This window comes from Varroa destructor, unplaced genomic scaffold, assembly GCF_002443255.2.
Source record: "Varroa destructor unplaced genomic scaffold, Vdes_3.0 BEIS01000004.1, whole genome shotgun sequence".
Taxonomy (NCBI): domain Eukaryota; kingdom Metazoa; phylum Arthropoda; class Arachnida; order Mesostigmata; family Varroidae; genus Varroa; species Varroa destructor.
In genome coordinates this window covers 13,741,598-13,762,338 of record NW_019211457.1, presented here as the reverse complement: position 1 = coordinate 13,762,338, position 20,741 = coordinate 13,741,598, and the positions used below count along the sequence as shown (strand labels likewise).

Below are 20,741 nucleotides of genomic sequence, written 5' to 3'. Positions count from 1 at the left end.
ACATGCCATGCGAATTAAAAACAGATATTCAAACGGACTCGTATACTCGAGTATATATAATTAAGGACATTGGCATAGTAATTAACTATTGGCGAGATTATGGCCTAAACGGTGCACCTGACAGAATTAATATATGAAATTCCCAACATTTGTCCACGAGGTTGTCGTCTATCAACAGATTGCCCAAGCGATTTGTCAACAGCAGTCGAATTGTGAATGCGCTCCTGTCCCTTTACGAACGTACAAGTGCCTATGGAAATTATCAAATGATATTAGCACATAGTTGTACTAACCCTTACCACGGTCCTGTCAGGCGATCTTAATTGCCAGTGACTGCTACAACACTACCATGAGCAATGCTGCATGTCAGTCTGTTGACCGACAAAGATATGGAATCGCCTTGGCCAACGCTCTGTGGCGCGCGGCTTCTGGGCACAACGTGTAGCAAGTCAGAGGCGCTAAGGTGCAGATTTTAAATGTTATTAGATACTACTTTATACTTAGTTACATTTTCGTTTGATGCACCAAGTGTGTTAAGGTAGCGGATAGCAGCTGGCCTTTATTGAAAAAAGTTTTGCCAATAAAATTTTCAGTGTTAGTAGTGCTTGCAGCTGGTTCCTAAGGAAAAAATGTTACAATTTCAATAATATATAGAATACAAGGGAAACATCTAGTTTATTAAGAAAGAACTGAGATATGTACTTTCTATCATCGGGTCAAGGGCAACCATCCAAGATATATTATATAATAGACTCCGCGCGAATATCGAAAAAATCTGATATATTCTAGATAGGTTTCCCTTTGATAGTTAAGCAAAAGAATCTATTATTTCGATAATCATTCGCGAACTTACGGTGAGTCAGTGTCGATAAAGCATCAAAATACTATAATCGCTGCCCCACACGTGTGAATTATCGGTTCTCTTGCATATTGTGCTATGTTCAAAGCTGTGCAATCGGTTGTGGCAAATCCTCAAAAACACATACATAGACCCACATGAATCCGATAGCGTTCGATGATAACATCATCATCCGCTAAAGCATGTACTTTTCTTCCTGAAATAAAGCTGTATAAGCATTAGCGTCAATGGACTATGTTTAATATATCAGCTCAGACACTTAGAAGAGGACTGATTATTTATTACTAGTTCAGTTTTCAATCTAAGAAGATTAATTAATCTATTATATTAAGATTTTTTAGTCCAGTTGCCAATCATGGGTTAGAGACATTCAAAAGATATAAGTTGATATCTTTTCACCTAAGTGTCGTCATGTGATGTCATGGGTGATTTCCAATAGAAAGAAAACAGCGGATCAAAGGTCTAACTTAAAGGCCTATCAGTTAAGGGGATTCTTTTATTTCATCTCCTTGTGAGGCGTCCAATAGATATTTGTGCGCGGGTTGCCGATTTTCATTGCCTAATTGGTAAACAATTGTTATTTTTAGTAAAACGACTGCCCATTGCTTTTATTTTGTGTACACGGGCTACTTTGCGTAAGGTGCCATATGCTAGAAGTGCAAGCAGAAGATTAACTTAGCTTGAATGGCTCAGTTCTATGGGATGTACTACTATTTCACTAGCAGGTCGTTCAGCATTAACCTACAAACTGTTTTAATAGAATTTGTTCTTTCCTCAACAAGTACTTACATGGACTACTAAGAAAGGTGCACAAAATAGGCAGTTTTATTTTTATTAGCCTGTGCACACAAAATCTGTCAGCTTGCGCCGGACACAGCCTTTGTTTCTAGCTTTAACATTAACAATACTACAAAAACATGCTAAAGTAATTACCGAACCTACTGTGCTGGTTACGTTATGAGGAAACGCTGAAGCGAATACCACATAGGGAGGGGATTTGCCCACTAGTTTGCATTGTGCACTAATGCACGGTCTTTGTATGCGCATGTATTGAGCTGCTCGATTAAATACTGACTTTTCGGTCAATGAGCTTACTGCAAAGTTCCCAATGAATCAACTATTAACACTCGAACGACAATAGAGATTAATTGTCATCAACATTTTTCGACCGATATGGCTTCTCGTTATGCACTACGAATATCTGATAAGGTTAGGCGATGCTACATATGCAGAATTATTGCCACTTCAACTCCATATCATTAAGGTTTTGAATCGCTCCCCATCGTTGTTCAGCGTAGCGCATAGCCAAAATGAATCATCAAGAGCATTTGTTTCAGCCTGATACTTCACAGTGTTTTCAAATTGTATTTAGTCAGAGTTCGACAGGTGATATATGGGTAGTTTTTCAGTGATAACATGCCATTCGAGATCGCATCCACTTTTTGTCTAGCTAAAGTTATCCGCGGGCTTTATTAGTTGCGATATCGGCTATTGAACTGACCCAGAGCTAGCGAAGCTTATATAAGCGACAGAATTTCTACGACATTTATCTAATGTGCGCGTATCATTCTAAAAATGGTGAATGAAACAAAATACCGTTTGAAGGAATTGCTGTGTTTGTTATTTAGTCTCCCCAACAGTTTTACGCGGTCCGTCGATGACAGCACATGTATTTACATAAAGTGAGGAAACGAATTTCCGATAAGAAGACAGACTTTGGTTTGATTTAGCGAGATTGCTTCAGTCGTCGTCAATATGAAAATTCAAAACTGAGAGAAATGTTGAAAAACACATTTGATAGTAAAATTGTTTAAGATGAGTATGCAACCAAGATTTTCGACGACATCCCTTCGTGCGTGTACTTTGTTTATAGCAGCATGCAAATTGTCAACGTGTACTTTTTAATGTTAAGCGCATATTGACACTGTATATATACGACATTGCTAATGGACTTTCTCATGAGTTAAAGGCATTTGAAAGCTTATCGCCTGATTCGACAAAATTCATACTAGAGCCCTTCACTTTCACTGAGGTAAGCAGTTTTTCGTAAACATTTCGTTTGTGAAACCGAGATGGACCAATGGGCGTATGCGTTTCAGGGTCTCGAAAAAAAATATCGGCACTAAATAAATTGCACAGCTTCCATAATGCATTCAAAGGCAGTGGTTGTAGATTTAGAAAGGGTGCGGATCAATACGACATTTCTTGTTATTTCCAGGGTCGGCCATACATTATTCCTAACCTAAAGTGGCATATAAAATTAAACGTAAAATATTGCATTAGTATGCAAATATGATTATTGTTAAACTATTTGAGATTATAAACTCTGCTGATCGTTCCCCATTCGGAATTCTTCTGATTTATCTCATAGCAACCGCTATTATAGCAGATAAACAGTTTTAAGTGGAGACGGACCGGATAAATTTAAATACCAAAAATCAAAATTTTCTAAGTAGTTCCCATCTCAGGGGTTTGAGAGTTGTATTGATTTATTTCACCCACCTCTGTTCTACATAATCAGTGTAACCATGGGGGTTTCGTAGTGCTAGCACTACGTTCACTGTGTGAGACATGGTGTAGGACATTTCTCCTACAATAGATTTTCGTGCTAAGGCGGTGCCTTATGGCCGCAGACGCCATCGAGTTATCTCATTATGTGCTGGCCTTCTTTGCTCTGTGTAGGAAATAAATCATTTTCGTATTTGCGACCTGTCAACTGTAGTAGCAGCGAAGATTGTTGCTATTGCCTATTGATGATATGGCGTTTGTGCCGGATGTCGTAAATGTCGGATTTACGGTAACTGTGTACTGAGTGTGAAAAGCAATAGCAAGTACATCATGTACCAATATGATAATAGTTAAAACATAGTGTCGACAGGTGAAGGTACTGAAAACATGCTTCCGTACATCTGTAGGGCTGCAAGGAAGTAAACTGAGAAAAAATCTAAATACTTTTTGATGTCAACCTGTTTTTAGTAGCCTCTTTGATGAGGATTAACTGGTTGTCAATTCGGTTATTTGTTTGTTTGTTTTTGTGACAGAGAAACGAATGTGATTTTTCTAAGATTTTGTTGTTATTTTTTTCGCTGTTTGATAGATATATGAATCGCTCTAGAATCAATGTAATATCACCTAAAGTGTATTTTTTTTTTAATTAAGTAAGTCATTGGCTCAGTACTAAAATAAGATCGTGGTATTATAACCCCCTATTGCACACGATATTAGCTGTTCAGTGAAATGTAGAGGTTAGGCTGAGGAGATGAAAGAAGCAAGTTCTCTCCTGAAATACGCATATAGGGAATTTATTTTTTTTAATCTGTTTAATTTCAGTTGGAAAAGGCTTTGTGGAGGACTACGCTAAAACGTTCAGGCATTTTTCTTTGGTAACCAGAAATGACGCTAGCCAGCGCCTTAACGTCGCTTTCCAGATCTTTATGAGACGCCTGGAAGAGAAAAAATAATCTTGCAAAACGTATCTATCTGTTTGGTGCAAAATATGGCGCTGCATGCAACCGTAACAAGTAGACACAGACGTGTTGTGTTTCGGGATCAGGCGGTGCTGGCTGGGCTGGTATTTACAGTGCACCTAAATATGATATAATTTAATTTTCAGCTAGCTACTACTAGTCGTATACGACATGATAGGTAATTTTTTTTTGCTTTTGGTAATATCGCTGTCAAGGACGGTTGAACGTTATCGGGCCCTCTGACCACGAATGAGGACCACTAGAATGCCCAAAAACAAGATTTCCAGTAGATATAAAGGTGTTGAATGCCGCCGTAATAGACCCGCGTCCAGCCGTAGTAATTCTGTCCGTTAGATGGATGTTAACCCAGCAGGAGTGCCGGCAAGGTTTGACAAAGCCTTATGATAGAGCAAGCTCGAAGAAGGTTGTACATTCTAGTTATTTAACCGTAAAAACAGTGTATGTGTAATATGGGCAGTACAGGGAATCTCTCCTTGACCCGGACTAACACATAAAGAAGTTGCAGGATAGCTGTAGGACAACAACGCTGTGGACTCAACCTCTACCTGGAAACAACAAGGTCAGCCTCTAAATGACCCGACAGAAATGATTACCCACCCACTATCAAGTGGTTATAAGAAAACAAAAACTTGCATTCATGAAAACCTCTAAAATAAATTCTAACAGAATCGAAATTTGATCGTAAATGCACGTTATAGATGAGAAATGTTATAACGTAGATAGCAAGTTCCGCTGGTCCAATTCAAGCTTTTTAATTTTCGCTGGCAAAGTCTACATTTAAAGTGATGTTTAAAACTACTCGTAATACAGGATCAATGCCTATTCCAAAAATCATAGTTTCTCCAATTTTTTCAATACACATGCCCCGATTTCTGTTGAGCTCAACAAAGTTGTTAATCAATCTGCCATCTTTTTTTCTCTTACAGACTTTCTATTCCAATCGTTGCTACCTAATCTAGCATGTTTCGTAGTAATAAATTGATTTTTGGAATCATTATGACCGTACTCAACTCAAGAAACTTAATGTTTTGGCCCTGGCCTAAAAACCAGCAATGTAAATGCTTAAAGGGGATTGGCCTGGGGTTTCTCTTCTGTATCAGGAGCGCGACACCACAGACTTCGCCATTCCATATTTAAAAATCAAGATGCTAACTTCGTTCAGTATGATCATGAGAGTAGATTTTGTGAGCCTTGACCATGTTATGGTATAGTTCCCAGCCTATTTGTTGAGCTTGCTTGCGTCAGATGTCATGCAAGCTAAACTACCTCCAGGAATATTATTGTATTATATTATATGCTCTACGAGGATGTATGATCTGCAGGAGATAGCTGAGAAGTGACGCAACAATATCGATACTAGCTTCGTTTGTAGAAGAACATATCGTAGTGCTTTATAGCTCAGGAAGGTTTCCGCCTTTAAGGTTCTGCTTTTTTCACTCATTGCAGACTTCACTCAAAATAACGATGCATAAAAAGGCACACCCTATAGCTAACGCTATTACGGCAAGCTGGCTCCGTCTTACTCGTTAGAGTTTCCCCCAGTGCCGCTGGTACACCTCACGCTGCCCTCAGTAATCTCTGCTTGTCCGAGTGCGCTGATACAATGAACGCTCATTCGAACAATGTTTTGGTTTGTCTCAACAGCCACTGACACTAGGAGAGCTACACATGAATAAGGATGTTGTCAGTTTTAAAGTAGCTAGTATCATACGCGAGACTAAGCGTGGTCATTATATTAGCTAATAATAGGCGCTGTGTTCTTCAAGGGGTGATTTACTTTCTGTCATCTAGGACGTTCATATTGTTGTATCACTGTACCCATAATCGCCTGTCTACGTAGTTGTTGTCTCCACCTAGTCAACAATAATCATTAACGTGATTTGGTGCGTGTGCAAGGTTGAATAATTGTATGGTAGTTTTGCGCTAACCAAAGTACATGGGCCTGAGGAAGTTGAGCTCTTGTCGGCGGTAAATATTAGCAGCTGATTATACAAGATACAATGTGTTGGTCGAAGGTCATCTGCGTGCAGCATGTGTCACGCCAAAGCACGGGCCAACGAGAGACGCCCCCCGGACTTCGTAATAATCTCGGGACTAAACAAGGGCAGGAAGCTTTCTTCTTCCTGGCCTAGTTGCGTTTTCTCGCGGGGACAGAATCACTTGTGCAAAACTGCAGCTTTCACTAGTCAGTACACCTTCACTTTAACACGAATTGTTCTGGGAGCAAATTATACGAGGAAAGGGCCTTTGACGGAACAATTCCTGTCTTTCGCAGATATCTTAATGTTGGCACTGCTTTGGCATTCGGATTCTATATACTAGCCTATTGTATTTGCTTTTAATGAGTTGGCAAGTAAAGCTGTGTCTTTCTACAGCTCGGGTCGCAACCCAACTTAGAGGATCTACGGTGGACTTTATTGGTAATAAGTTAATATCGGTATTTCGGTAAAATCCGCTAGCCACCACCGCTAGATCCGTTAATGCTGACGACACCTGCGCAGAAGCCGAGAGTAATTAAATCGTTTGCAAAATGTAGGTTCATTAAAATTTCTTGAGGGGCAACAATAAGCACAGAAATGAGTTGCATAAAAGATTTCCAGTTGTTGTATAGCTATCACATGCGAATAAAAGTTTATCCTCTATGTAGATGAAGTAAACGATAACGCGCCTTAAACTGAACAGTAAGTTACATGTCGTTATTTTTCTTAATTCTAAGTAGTTGTAGAAACACAGTTACACAAAAATATTCGTTATACAAAGTCATTTCATGAGGTTTGTGATTTGGTACGAATATACAATGATGATTGCATATTCCCCATTCTTTTCCTGTCTATATAGGGAACGTCGTACCTATGGAGTGCCAGCACCACTCAGCAGATTATAAGTCCGCAGAGTACGTTACTGTTGCTGCCGCAAGGTGAATCGGACATAGTACAAAGGTTCTAGTCTCAGTTCTCAACTAACGTCTTTCATTGCTCATATCTCCTTACCGTGTGGTTGTCTTTGGCCAATTTAAATATTCTTAGAATATTACGCCCCCAGCAGAACAAGCCCTGAGCTAGAGACGCTAATGAGTTTTTGCTTGAACAAGATCCATATTCAGGTAGTAAAAAACAGCGACAAAGACGAATACTCGCATGCAAATCGTACGATGAAAAACTACAGACGTAACATAAAAAGAATGCTTATCCTATATACGATTGAACTGTTTTTGTTGATCAATGAATATATTGGTTTTTGAAGGTCCAATACAGAATGCAGACCAGAGTCGAGTTTTGGACTTTGCTAGACCTGGTTGAAGTTCTTATTTCTGAATTGCTTGGAGCCGTGCGGCCCACGAAAATGGTCGTAGAATTGCGCAAGTATAAGCCATTGCAATTATAGCTGCTTCAAGGAACGGTTTCCCTTTCAGTAAATAATTTAAAGTAAAAAGATCTTTTTCGCTTATCTTTGATTGCAGTTGGAGAAACTGTTCTGCGGTGAGGAGCTCACACCACGATTATGGCAGGTTCGCTACCTATGCCAACAGTTAGATCATATCCTTCTTTATGGGTAAGTTTGCGTTATAAAGAGACAATACACTTTTACTTTAGTCTAAAGCTACACTGGACTATAACTTTTTGAATAATGTGGCCATCCTTAGCTATCTGAAGGGCACGACAATACCTTATTCTTTCAAATTTTACTTCGATATCTTGTGGTAGTGTCTGATATTTCATATGCCTTTGCTTCCTATTTATATTCCAATCGACCTTCAATAGCTGTGCGGAGTATTCGCACGATTTTTAACGAATCTCATTTATGGTTGATATCTACAGTAATGGTGGTTACGGGAATAGAAGCTGACCAATAAATCCGATGAATGCCCTTGAAACATTAAAAGCTGAATTAACTCTTTTTTCAAAGGTTCACCTTTGCCAACCTGACCTTAGCGGATAACATCATCACACTCTGATATTCGTTTCTGAAACGACCAAGTTGCTTTCAAGAAAGACTATACTGTCCCTTTGTATTGCCCGGTCACATTGCACATTTCACATGGATATGCAATACACTCTACCTGTTTTCTTCGTGGACAACAATTGTGACAGTTACTTTGGATGCAGATTGCTTTGTCTCATCTCACGAAGCCACCATTTGCTTTGGCAAACCTATACAGTTTATGATCTTTTAGCTGCAATCGTTTCTGTATCCACTTGCCTGTACGTTTTTGATGAGCTTTATAGGTGGCTAGTACAAATGTGTTCAGTCTTTTTGTTGCATTGACACAGATTACTCTGCATCCGCGAGTCGTTTAAGAGCCTCCCTTTATACTTGGAAAAATCGCGTTTCGTTTCGTTTGGCCAGGCAAGCTCCTTTGAAATTGTTGGAACTTATTGTTGGAAACCAAATATGTTGCAACGTTACTGTGGAGCAAACTTGCTCTGTATTGATGATTACGTTTGATTATGAGTATACATTTGTTCATGTATACATACACCCACACGCAAAGTAATAGTCCTCCCTAGCGAGAAGCCGCTTTCAAAATGCCAACTGCTCTGAGTACAGTGCTGACCCCCCCTGTGAAGTTCACATACTGAGATAAATCATATCGATAATGAACTATCTAACTGGTTCGGCAGGAATTACTTCAATGTTGACTGCGTCCTGAGATTTCTATTAGATGATTATAGTAGGAAACGCAATACTACGATACTTTTTCTCTATAAGCCGTTATCAAACGGTCTTTTCACATAGAACACGGTTACGAAATAGATTATTCCCTAAATATAGATTTGAATTTCAAACGTGCCGTAGATACTCAAAGTCAGCGAGGGGCCGCAAATGTTTGTCGTCGGTTACCCAAAGATTTTGCTTAGCTAAGCTCAAAAAGTTATATCTATTGCTAAACCTCGTGGAGCTTCTTTATTCGTAGAACTGATACAGACGTGACTGCTTTAACGTACACCTTTAGCAGATAAAGATTTTAAAAGGATAATACGTAAGTGTTGCTTGAGTTTGACCCGGGCTCTAATTTATTAGATGTATATTTGGCTTGCAGTTAAGCTCTGGTTTGCGCCACTACTAACATGGTCCTTAGTGACGTAATATGTGATAATGATGAGAAAAATGACCGGCAAGGGAGTTCGCCTTAGTGTTACTCGGAGCCTACCTAAACTCCGTCCTAATCAAGGCTGTTCGTGACTTATAGCTGATGTGCACGGCTCAAGGGATATAAGCCTTATTCACACTTCGGAAAAAAGATACAGTAGAGACAGTGTAATTAAACACCCGAGCTTCGATGAAAAGGTGCTAAAAACACTTTAAATCAGTTGATTTCTGGGAAGTTTTGTAGAAGGCCGTCAAAAGCTTTACTTAATGCAATGTACGCTGACGTAACAACGCAGCTATAGAATGACTTAGACAACCCGGCATGTCCATCGTTCTGTTAAGCCCAATTGTATATAAAGAATATCAATCGAACGATCTTATGGAAAAGAACACGATTCGGTCTATTTACGTAAGGATGAACAGTAGAGGCCGAGCAGGTACTGAGTAATTGTGATCGTCACATCTTTCCTTTGACTATCTATCGCCCTCAACTCCGAGGAACATAACCTACAGTCATATTATTTCATGTTATTTTAGCCTGCGAACGCCTCTCTATGGTTATTGGCCTTTCGTGGCGGAGTTCTGTCACGAGGAGACGACTCGTGAGATCATATCATTGCCACGAGTCAATTCGAATCTTGGCTACGGTCGCGCCTGGTTACTCGGGGCTCTTCAAAGCGGCCTGCTCGTCTGTTACTTTCAATCTTTTGTCTACAATCGAAAACTTGTCAACAAGTACTATCTTGACAACGCACTACTCCGCGATACTCTGGTAGGTTGGATTGTGGTTCATAATTAGTGTCAGTTTAGCTATTTTAATTGGATTCAACGTGTCGATCAGGGTTGATGCGCTGTTCGTTCTTAATATTTGCGGTAATGCTTGTCACATGCAAATACTAATGCCTACCCCGTTCAACGGTGCATACGTCTAAGTATAGAGTGAGTGTTGAAATGTATTGTTAGGTTTATATCAAGAGAATATGTATACATGAATTAAATCTAACAAGTGGTACTTCTTCAGTTTTTTCTTACAAAGAAAGCATTCTACTTTTTTCGTTTCAGCGGCTTAAAGTTACGATACATTATCTTGCACGTCTGAGCAATTTGAAGTTTGCTTTTGTCACGGTGAGTTAATGTAGCGACCGTATCGTTATTAAATTTATGGTAATACGATTCTGAATTGAAAAGCAACAGACGATAACGAGAGCAGACTTTACTAGACCGTGCTGTTCTTTTTGCATTATGGTTTCGCAGAACGATTCCTCACTGGATCAGGCGAAATTTCTCTCGTCGAAGAAAGGCCTGGCGGTTGCGGATAGCGCAGATGAGATTCCAGTACAGAACGGCGCTTTCTTGATTATTGATCCCAACACTGGAATCGAAAAGGTTGCAGACAACAACAATCTCATAGGTACGTAAACATTAAAATCTCTATACATGAAAACTCTTGACAAACGTCGAAAATTCATGGTCGGTCGGAAATTATTTTCTCCTATTTATACCTTACAACCGCTAGTCGTCACGATGCTCCTGTTCACACTTGTCACCAGCCGAGCAGCCCTTATGTTGTAGTTTGGAAATGATGATAGAATTGCTTTTACAGTTAGCCCGTCCATATTTTCTTTAGGAGCCACAACTCGTACAAGAGCATTGTAATAGAGAGCCGTTTAAATCTATGGTTCTCTCTCGTTCGTGTAGAGAAGCTATTAAGATATTGTCTGTGTAAGGCACATGAATATCGTGGCGGTATCGTAAGGGGGCATTCTTGGACAATCGATCGTCTCAGTTTCACGCGTAATGTTTACTTCTCATTGAAACAGGAGAGCAGCAGAAGAGAAGCGCGCGACTGGGACAAGCAGCCCAGCTCGACGACTGGTCGCATTCGTCTTCGGAAGACTGCGCCGTTCAACGCAACAACTATTTATACAATATTGGACAAGCTGATCAGATCAATAACCCTGCCGACGCTCCGGGTAAGGAAACGCCAACTTTTTTATCGATTGGCGAACTGTGAAGGCATTCAACTAATGGCCATTGCTCAAACTGAACTGATGTACACGAAAATGATGTTTAGATTTCGGTGTACGAAAACTGTGTCTTTGTTCATAGTGCTTCAGGATGATAATGAGTTTTTAGTTTGTATAAAAAATATTACAATGCCCTTTTTATATTGTATCGTTAAGATATAGGTGGTCACTCGTTGACTGTGCAGGCGGATGTACACCTCGGGGTCTTAGATGGATCGGTATCAGCTGGACAAAAAGACCAACTCGATAGTCTGGGCGGACCACATGGGCTTATTGGACAGGATGGTTTAAATGGACCCGACAGCCTTGAGCAAGCCGTAGAGGTACTGACCAATGTAATCTGTTGATTAAATAAAAACAAGTTAGCTGTTTATTTTATATACGTATTGAAAAAGAGTGTAATACATTCGAAGACTAAAAAATATATATTTTTTCATGTTCCTTCGCCCGCCCTAGGTATTTTATTAAGGTAGCAACTAAATTGAGATAGAATACCAAATCTTACGAAGGAAGTCAGTCCAAAAGTCTAAAAGATCGTTGACCTTATTTCACACAACAGCTCGACGGGGACAGTGATAATGTGCTAGCAGTACTCAACGAACTGGAGATGTCAAATGCTGAACGTTATGATATCGCACAGTTGCTAGCCAAAGAGTCGCTACTGAAATTTGTTGAGGATCTCTGTAAGGACGAAGATGGAGACAGCTTTTACAAGGTAAAAGGTCCTTGAAAGGCCATTATTATCGTACACATGAATTAACCACATTCATTTTTCTTACTTGGGGTTGATTTCTAGAAATTTATTAGTGATAACACGACCATCTTGGCTGTCCTACCATGCTGTAGGAACCTTTACGTGTAAATAATGAATTTACACGCTGAGAATCCGGTCAGCACAAGACCATAAGGTGCTCCAAACAAAGGCGAAGTTGCCATTGTACTTATAGAGAACTACCGCAACGGAAGCCCTCTCGCAGACTGGTGGTGTGTCAGAACTTTTAGTACAATAACAGGTCACAGTGCAAAGCAATACAACCAGACTGCCATTAAACGAAATTGCCTGTAAGTTGCTTAAAGTTTTTTTGTAGCTGTTTGTTCTTGTAGCTTTTGTAGCTATCTATTTAAATCTGTGCTTAAATCAGACTTCAGGGCTTCTGGCTTTTTTTCAGGTGTTTTTGTGTTACTACTATCGGGTAGAGCAACAGCATTTATCAGTGATTTTTCTCGTTCTTACAACACAGAGGTTGCTTTTACTGAAGACTACCGATGGCTACTCCCTAACCCAGGTGAGCCAAGGCATGACCAGATGTATATCATTTATTATGACTATTTTTCCGACTATTGTTTGTTTTTCTGATTAGGAAATATGCCTCTCTTGAGCTAAACTTTATCTTAAAGAGCTACTATATATATATATATATATATACGTATGTGTGTACAAGATATTTAATATCGAGTTATGATTTCACCGACGCGGCGGCCTAGGTGATTAAACCTCTGGTTAAGAGGCTCTAGCTTCATTATTGATATATATATTGCACAATATATGTGATTAAATTAAGAAAGCTAAGTTGTCTCGTTACTGCGTTATAAACCAGGTGGCGTCGCTGCCATTGCTACATATCCGTCAATTGCGGCTAGCTATGGATCTTCAAGCGATCGAAATCGTTTGGACGTCACCCAGAGAGGTACAATACACATGATAGTATTTGATCGCCGACTCAACAGCGGTTTACAGGATGACTTATATTGCAGCTTTCTTTGTGTAAAACATTAATTTCAGTTTGTTTACCAAAGAGAATATTCTGTGGATTGCAACTGAAAATCATCCCATCATGATAACATAACAGACGTTTGTGTGTTTCGTGCTTTTCGAAGGCTGCGAAGTTAACAAGTGATTCAACAAACGAAAACATATGTCGTTCTCATGCGACTTTAATAAAACGTATACAAATTAGCGGTCAGTCAGATGCGGCTTAATAGTCTGAGTTAGTTGTAACCTGGCCTTTTATTCAGTTTTGATCTATTGTATAAATGGCGTGGCTTTTCCTTATGGCGTTTAATTTATCGTTGCTTTTTTTAGGTTTTTCGAACAGCTGCATATTCACCAATGCGTAATATTTCGCGCGTGACCAGATACCACCCAGCGGATTGTGATACCGGTGAGGTCGTCGAAGGCGTCGGAGTGGGCAGTCTTCAACTGGTGATGCTTTCTGCCGAGCAATGTTCATGGGTAGTGGGTCATATCGAATTGAGCTTAAGACGACTCGGCGTTCGACAGCAGGCACTCCCCTTAATACGGCATTCTTGTAAACCTGTCACGCTTCTCCTCAAGGTACGTATCAGAGTTAAATAATCCACGCTGGTAGCGTGTTAAGATATAGAAATGTCATCTCAAATTATAATGACAGCCAAATAAGTACAATTCGCATTGTTTTAAAGAAATAATCTATATTTTTTAGTAGCTTTTGAACGATTACCTATATTTCAGCGCTGATGTTATCCCAGCAACGATCTTCTTCGTTAACGTTGTCCTTGGATGCTACTGTAATTTATTATTGTTATTCGTGTGTGTAGGATTGGTCGACCGTTCGACACGTCCTTTGGGCCTCATGCGAGCGATTCGCGTCACGTGATGCTTTCTATGAACGACATGCAAGTATTGGTCCTCACGGCATGATTGTGTCACGTCTTTTCTATCGACTTGTGCCGAAACGGCTTCCTAAACGAGGTATGGAAAACACGATCCTGTGGCGGAGTGCTCGATTCGAATTGAAAGGAGCGTCGCTCGAACAATACGACCTGGAGAGCGACATTACGCCAACAGCTGTCTACAAACTTGCGTTAGTAGAAAGGTTTTTTTTTTTAAGACGACAGTATTTTGGCAAACGTATTCTACGACGGCGTAGCACCCTTTTGCTAATATGCAAGAAACTTGTCGTTGCCGCATAAAATCAGTGACTGAATGGCGGTTTTTTCAAAAATAATGAAGCTCTAGCCCAGATACCCGTAGAGAACAAGCTATTGGCTGTTTTGTTCTAAACCGTATATAATTTTCATTTGTTTCGTTGTTGTCTTCCCAGGGATCCGTCATGTGGAGGTGTACAGCTCTGTATGGAAAACCCTCGACCATTTTCATTTCGAGTTATGTGGTCGACGGAACCTTCTCTTGAGCTGGCGGCCGAGAGCGAGTTTGAATTTTCCGAGTGGCTTCATACGCTACTGAGAAGTTTCCAACGATACAATAAGCAAAGCAGCTCAAAGGGGTCTTCTAATTTTAACTCATCTTTACAGCACGGTGCCGGGGGAATCTCGATGGGTGCCAGCCTTTGTAGCATTGTTCTTGAGACAAACCGTTTAATCGTATTTCGCGGTTCAGAGGCGCTGGAAGCGACGCGCTTTTCAGACATAATTTCAGTGGGGGCATATTACAATTCATTTCTCGTCGAGTGCCGAGTACCGGGGTCAAACACCATGGCATCACAACAAAAAGTTTGTATCGTTTGTGTTTTATAATTATTCTTTAGTCCCTTTATACTGACTTGGAACTGGAGGCTTGATTGTAGAAAGCGACGATATTACGGAAAGATTTATAATGGGGTGTCAACATGATATTCTAGCAAAAAACCGTTGTTTTTGACTATCTTCATGTAGATGCTACGTGGTAGGTGAGACGCGCATAATACAAAAAAAAATAGATACGTCAAGCTGAAAAGAATAAATATTGTTGGTTTGCCTCTGCTGTTTGTAATTGAAATTACGATGTTTAAAGAAATCTGGCTATCTTACACTTTAGTGCACAAAACAACCCCATGAAACTCACCGACGTCCTTTTTGGTACGCACAGCCAAAAACCCATTTGTTAGATAGACTCTTGTTAAATAAACAAAAAATACGTTAACCTATTTTTCTCGAATTTTTGTGTATCTTGTTCTTTAATCAGCGTGTGTCAAAAATTGGAAGCAAGAAAAAAGGAGATGTCACTGACGATGACGGCCTGTATTCGTGGATAATTAGCTTTTACGGCGAAACTGAGGCTCAGCTGTTTCTTGAACATCTGAAGCTGTCACACGTAAGTGTTGAGTAATACGCCTGTACTTTTAAATTGTTTTGCCTTTTTCAGGAAATTTAAACCCGCGAGGCTTTACTATTTTTTGATGAAAATAACAATTGAGGAGAAAAAACACAGAAAAAAAAAAAAAAATAGTATAATATGAACGTATGTTTAGTGTGAGATCTTTAGCGGCTCCGTTAGCATCGGTAGCTGGAGTTGAGGTTATTGTTGTATTTGAAATACAATTGTCGTAAAAGGGGAATATAGTATTGTAATTTTTTTTCATATGTTCTTTTTATACGTCTTCTTTTAGCCGGGCCTCACTTGTCGTGTTGTTTGGGATTCAATAACGCAGAGCATCCTATGCGAACCCCGGGAGAAGACGTTCAATCAGCTATGCTCGTACGCCGCTAAGTTTTGTGATATAATCGCATAAGCGTACAATAGATCTACTGCATATGCTGCTGGTCCAGTCCCTAGGTGTGCGCAACAAAGGTCAACGATTACCCAAACGCGGCTACTAGAACCTTTTCTAGTTCTTGCAAGTCGATCTGATCGAGCTCATACCAAGGATCTACATTTCAACTTCAGCTTCGAGCGGAAGCCCCCAATACCATTAGGCGGGACAGCAAAACGAGCGTATTCTATCGTTACTACAGTCACGTATTTAAACCTGAAACGTCTACGTGATTCCTTCTAAATATGGAACGTATATGTGCGCTGTCCTTGGTGACAAGTAAGAGTTGCCCTCTTTCAAGACTTGGAAACTTGGTCGGGTCATTCCAGAAGTGGGAATTATATATGCTATACTAAACAGACAGACGCTTCTTACTGATGCGTTCCATATTATAAGAGAGCACGCTTCCAGGAAAAGGAAAAAATGACAAAATGTCTTGCGATCTTGGTGGTCCGGCCGAACCTATGACTTAAGCTGCTGTTGTTGTGATATTTGGTGGCATTGTGTATGGTAAAACATATTCGTCAATGCTGATTGGTGAAGCTGTTTGGTCCAACGTAGTAATGTGACCGAAACGGCAACGTATTTTGTAGAGGAAATGTATTGGAAGCTGTGGAAAGTAAGAGTTAAAAGCATTTCCGATTATTTACTTGTTCACTTTTAGTGCAGTTTCGATATTTAATATTGTATAAATGTAAATTTACATTAAAATAATATCTGTTCGTCGGAAGAAACACTGAATATATTTATACCTCGCGTTTGGTGAGCAGGGCTTTGCATATTCTGACGGTGCGGAATGATGTTGCCTTAGTTCTAACCCAATGCGTATGAAATGCCAAATGGCTAATTAGAAATGTGCTTCTGATCTTTAAAGTACGCTGGCGTAGCATACTGTAATTGTACCATTAGACTGAAGAGAAAAAGACCTTCCTTCACCAGTCTACCGGCCATGGATAGATAATTAAAATGCATTCCCAGTCTTTCTATTGATATTGCATCTAGTATGTGATGTCTCCTGTAGGAACGAGCAGTGTTGTATAGGCTTATATTGATTCAATACAAACTCGTTCGTTTCGATTCAACTTCGAAATAGGGGCAAATTACTGTCTAAAAAGCTTATATTGAAAATCGTGTTGGGCGCAATTTTACTGAATAGCTTTAAGCGTATAAACTTGTATAACTAATGAAGTTGTTTTGATTTCCTGACACATACTATATAGACGCAATGATTTACTATCAAGGTATTGTATACAGACATTTCTATATATATAAAGACATTCAGGTGTCTGAGCGTGTGTGTGCGTGTGTGTGTGTTAGTGTATGATCACTGTATTCGACAGTTACGGGCGCGATCCTTAGTAAAACTCTCCGAGGCAAACGCTTCGTGTCAGTGTAATATAGATTTCCTCTATTTTTAGATAAGAAAAAAGGTTTTAGATGTATTAGATTTGATTTATGTACGCTACATCCAACAACACGGGCTGAAATATTGGTGGTGACGATATTATAGAAAATGAAAAATACACCTTCTTTTTTTGTCAAAATTCGGTCTACGTAACTCACTATAGATCAGCATGAAGTAGAGCTACCCATTTCATGAAGAATCGATTATTTTTTTGTTGAAATTTAAATGAGATTTCACAAATACGCACAGCTTAAAATGACGACGCGGTTGAAATTCAATGAGAGAAGCTTGGATCATCGGGTAACTACGTTCCTCAAATTAAGGTGCTATTAGGAAAGTCAAATGAAATTGTCGTGACTGACCAAAGACTAATAAATAAAATTCACCAATTTAGCAGTTATATCCTCAAGTAAATCTATTCTCGAGAGAAAGTGAACGAAATCGCTAAAAAGATAATGTCAACGGTTCTAATGACATCCACTTGCCTGTAGGTCGGTATATGTACACACTAGGACATATTTGGTATCTTATTTAGCAATCGTATTGAGGGTGAAAGGTTTCAGCCCTTAAAAATATACTGCGAATAGTTACGCTTTCGAAAACTCTCACAGGGAATCTGTGCGCTTCGATCCCAGCATGTATCGTTTCCCATACCAGTAACATTGTTGTAGCGTTAGGAATGGCAAGAGTATCAATTCTTTGTCAATATCATATTGTTATGAGACCCTATAAGTGATCATTTATTTTTGGTTAATTTATTTTTTGCCACGATTTTATCATTCATGTAATGCCTCTTCAACGCGTAACTTACAAGTTGGAAGTGCTCTTTTGACTGTAACAAAACTGATCATTCAGAAGTGGATAACTGTTGACTTCCTTCAGCCCGTATGATCGTTACCGAATATCATGTTGACTTGTTCGAGTGCGGAATTGCGTTTAGTACGAGGGCTCACTTCCAACGCGGAAGGAACGTGTTCAGTCTTAAACTGTGTTTAACATGCAGCTGCACGCTACCCTTGACTATTATGGGCGGACAGCTGAACATGCCTGAGCATGTCATCGCGTTTGTTGGCTGACCCTGTGTCCGTTCAGCGAGATACGTTATTCTTTTTTCCTGGTCGAAGCTTGATTCAACTGAACTCTATTAAATTTTGTCGTACCTTAGTCATGAAGTCGACGTCTCTTAGTCTATCTGAAAGCAACGTCCGTTTATCGCAGAAGTAGTTACGACTTACTAAAAAAGCATCGTACTGCGTACATGTACGCATCTATCATTCAATGTACCTGAAAACTACACCAACACCTTGCTCCGTGTCGTAGTCACCGCGTACATTCTAGTACTATGAATAGAATCAGATAGCAAACGCCTCCGATTGTGCGTGAGTACGGCAACGATTACGAGCTGTTACTGACTAGTAACGGCTTGCTCCCAAGACGACGTGTCCACGTACGTAGAATATAGTGCGATAAAGAGAAACATTTCGTTTGCGTTCATCAATACAGTGCTCAGTAGGAAAATTTATCGTCTCTGTATCACTGATTATTAAGATGCTATGTACAAATTTGCAGTATGCGATCGTGCCATGGCAGCAGAGCAGTAAACGTACCGAAAGAACTAAACTAACTGAGCTTAGTGGCTTTTTGTAAAAATATATATATTATTGAAAAAGAAGAAGAAGAAGAACATGTATGTGGTCATTCACGAAGTCAATAGTATTGAAACAAATTGAACAGCAAACAAATCTACTTGTTCTTGTCATATGCTACCACTTGTTAGATAGTTAGTTACATGATGTTATCGCGCTAATTAGGGAATATAATTTGTGAGAGTGTTTACATTAATTATCTTCTTTTGCATCACATATACGCGGAGTTTATATATAATTATGCGAATAATTAATGCACTATTATTGTAATACATCGTTGGTCGAATGATTTCTCTCACTGGAGTTGTGAACCAACTTTGTTATTTCTTTAGTAGTCGTGACTCGTAGGACAGTCTTAAATACAGTGAGAGTTGTTGCTCGTAGGAAGATCAAGGTAGCAGACAAGAGGCAACAAACGTCGGAATGCCTGTCGAATTGATAAAATATACAGAAAGCTACCTATTCGAATAACAATGCTGATTGTTATTATTGTTTGTAATCAATTTCCTATATATATATATATATATATATATATATATGAAACGACAATATGTATGTTATAGTCGTGTTTCATAATAGGTACAACAAGGATCCTAACCAAATGCCATATTCTCATAGTATCAAATGACGTCTGATCTGAGATCTATTAGAATATGTTATCAGACGCCAACAGATAGATGTGGCGCAAAAAACAAAAAAAAAAAAATATATATATATATATAGTAAGCTAAGCCAGCGCAATCGTCGTAAAGTTGTTCGGGCAACAAGTTCGAGTTATAGTTCTCTAGAGTGAGCGCAGAATGGGATGTACGCCCAAAGTTGAGCGAGCACGTGTTAGAGATTTGCAAAAATAACAGGAACCGTGAAAAAAACAAGCAGCTTATGTAGGCACGTTTGAAACAAGTATCCGCATCCCACCCATTGTATCACGAACGCTTTACAGTTTAGCCACTCACCTACGATATGGAACAAATGGAGAGCTATATTTTTGAGAAATTAGTTATCGAGATTCATAAAAACAGTATTATATATAATCATGGTTGGTCACATTGAACGTGGTAATTATGAACGTGTGAGCCATTTGCAAACGAGAAACACATAGAATATATAGCGCATGTAGAAACAGGAAAATGTATCAAATATGATCGATATAAATAATGAAACTGCTTCATTCGACTCACCGTGAGTCGAATTCATAACATTCGAATAGAGATTAACTTAAATATGAATGATAAATGAAAATAGTGTGCTTAATGAGCTCGATATATCTGCGATTTTCATTTACCCGACCGAGTGCCTGGAACAGCTATAGGCTGTCAAATTGCACACGACATCTGTGCACTAAACTAAAGAAAATTGGATTGTATCAACGAAGTACGAGTTCAACGAGAAATTTCCGTCCGTTGGAACATCGAAACATCCTTTGTTTGTCGCTTTTTGCCGGTGCTATTATTCGACGAAGGACATCACACTTTGATGTCTTGCGCAGTATTCTATAAGACGGCGGGAGTCAAACGGGCACGTTAAAAGAGTACCTAGATTAGGTAAACGAATCAAGGAGGCGTTCCGAACTCGACTAGTACAGCATGCAAGCTTGATGAAATAGAGTAATAACATAGAAAGCAAATTCGTAACATAGGCCAAAGCAAGCTACGTGAATTGAGCGAAAATAGATATAGCTGAACCAGTACGGGGGATAAGAAAGGCACCTTGA

The 20,741-nt window shown here is 39.4% G+C and overlaps 1 protein-coding gene across 6 annotated transcripts in view; it reads left to right on the top strand.

Moving 5' to 3' along the window:
* Positions 1–17,160, top strand: part of LOC111249477 (uncharacterized) — a 19,951-nt gene extending 2,791 nt beyond the window's left edge. For 2 of the 6 annotated variants that reach the window (XM_086986613.1, XM_022803381.2), the window contains 14 exons: positions 7,808–7,899; positions 9,976–10,210; positions 10,501–10,563; positions 10,693–10,849; positions 11,259–11,411; positions 11,622–11,788; positions 12,025–12,180; positions 12,635–12,751; positions 13,064–13,153; positions 13,549–13,800; positions 14,043–14,308; positions 14,549–14,957; positions 15,409–15,537; positions 15,833–17,160. In XM_086986613.1, coding sequence (XP_086842739.1) covers positions 7,808–7,899; positions 9,976–10,210; positions 10,501–10,563; positions 10,693–10,849; positions 11,259–11,411; positions 11,622–11,788; positions 12,025–12,180; positions 12,635–12,751; positions 13,064–13,153; positions 13,549–13,800; positions 14,043–14,308; positions 14,549–14,957; positions 15,409–15,537; positions 15,833–15,955 — 2,409 coding nt within the window. In that variant the 3' untranslated portion in view covers positions 15,956–17,160. Of the gene's footprint in view, positions 1–7,185; positions 7,287–7,807; positions 7,900–9,388; positions 9,637–9,975; positions 10,211–10,500; positions 10,564–10,692; positions 10,850–11,258; positions 11,412–11,621; positions 11,789–12,024; positions 12,181–12,634; positions 12,752–13,063; positions 13,154–13,548; positions 13,801–14,042; positions 14,309–14,548; positions 14,958–15,408; positions 15,538–15,832 lie in introns of all 6 variants that reach the window. The other 4 variants (XM_086986614.1, XM_022803383.2, XM_086986615.1 and 1 more) reach the window with 4 other exon arrangements.
* The last annotated feature ends 3,581 nt before the right edge of the window (positions 17,161–20,741 follow it).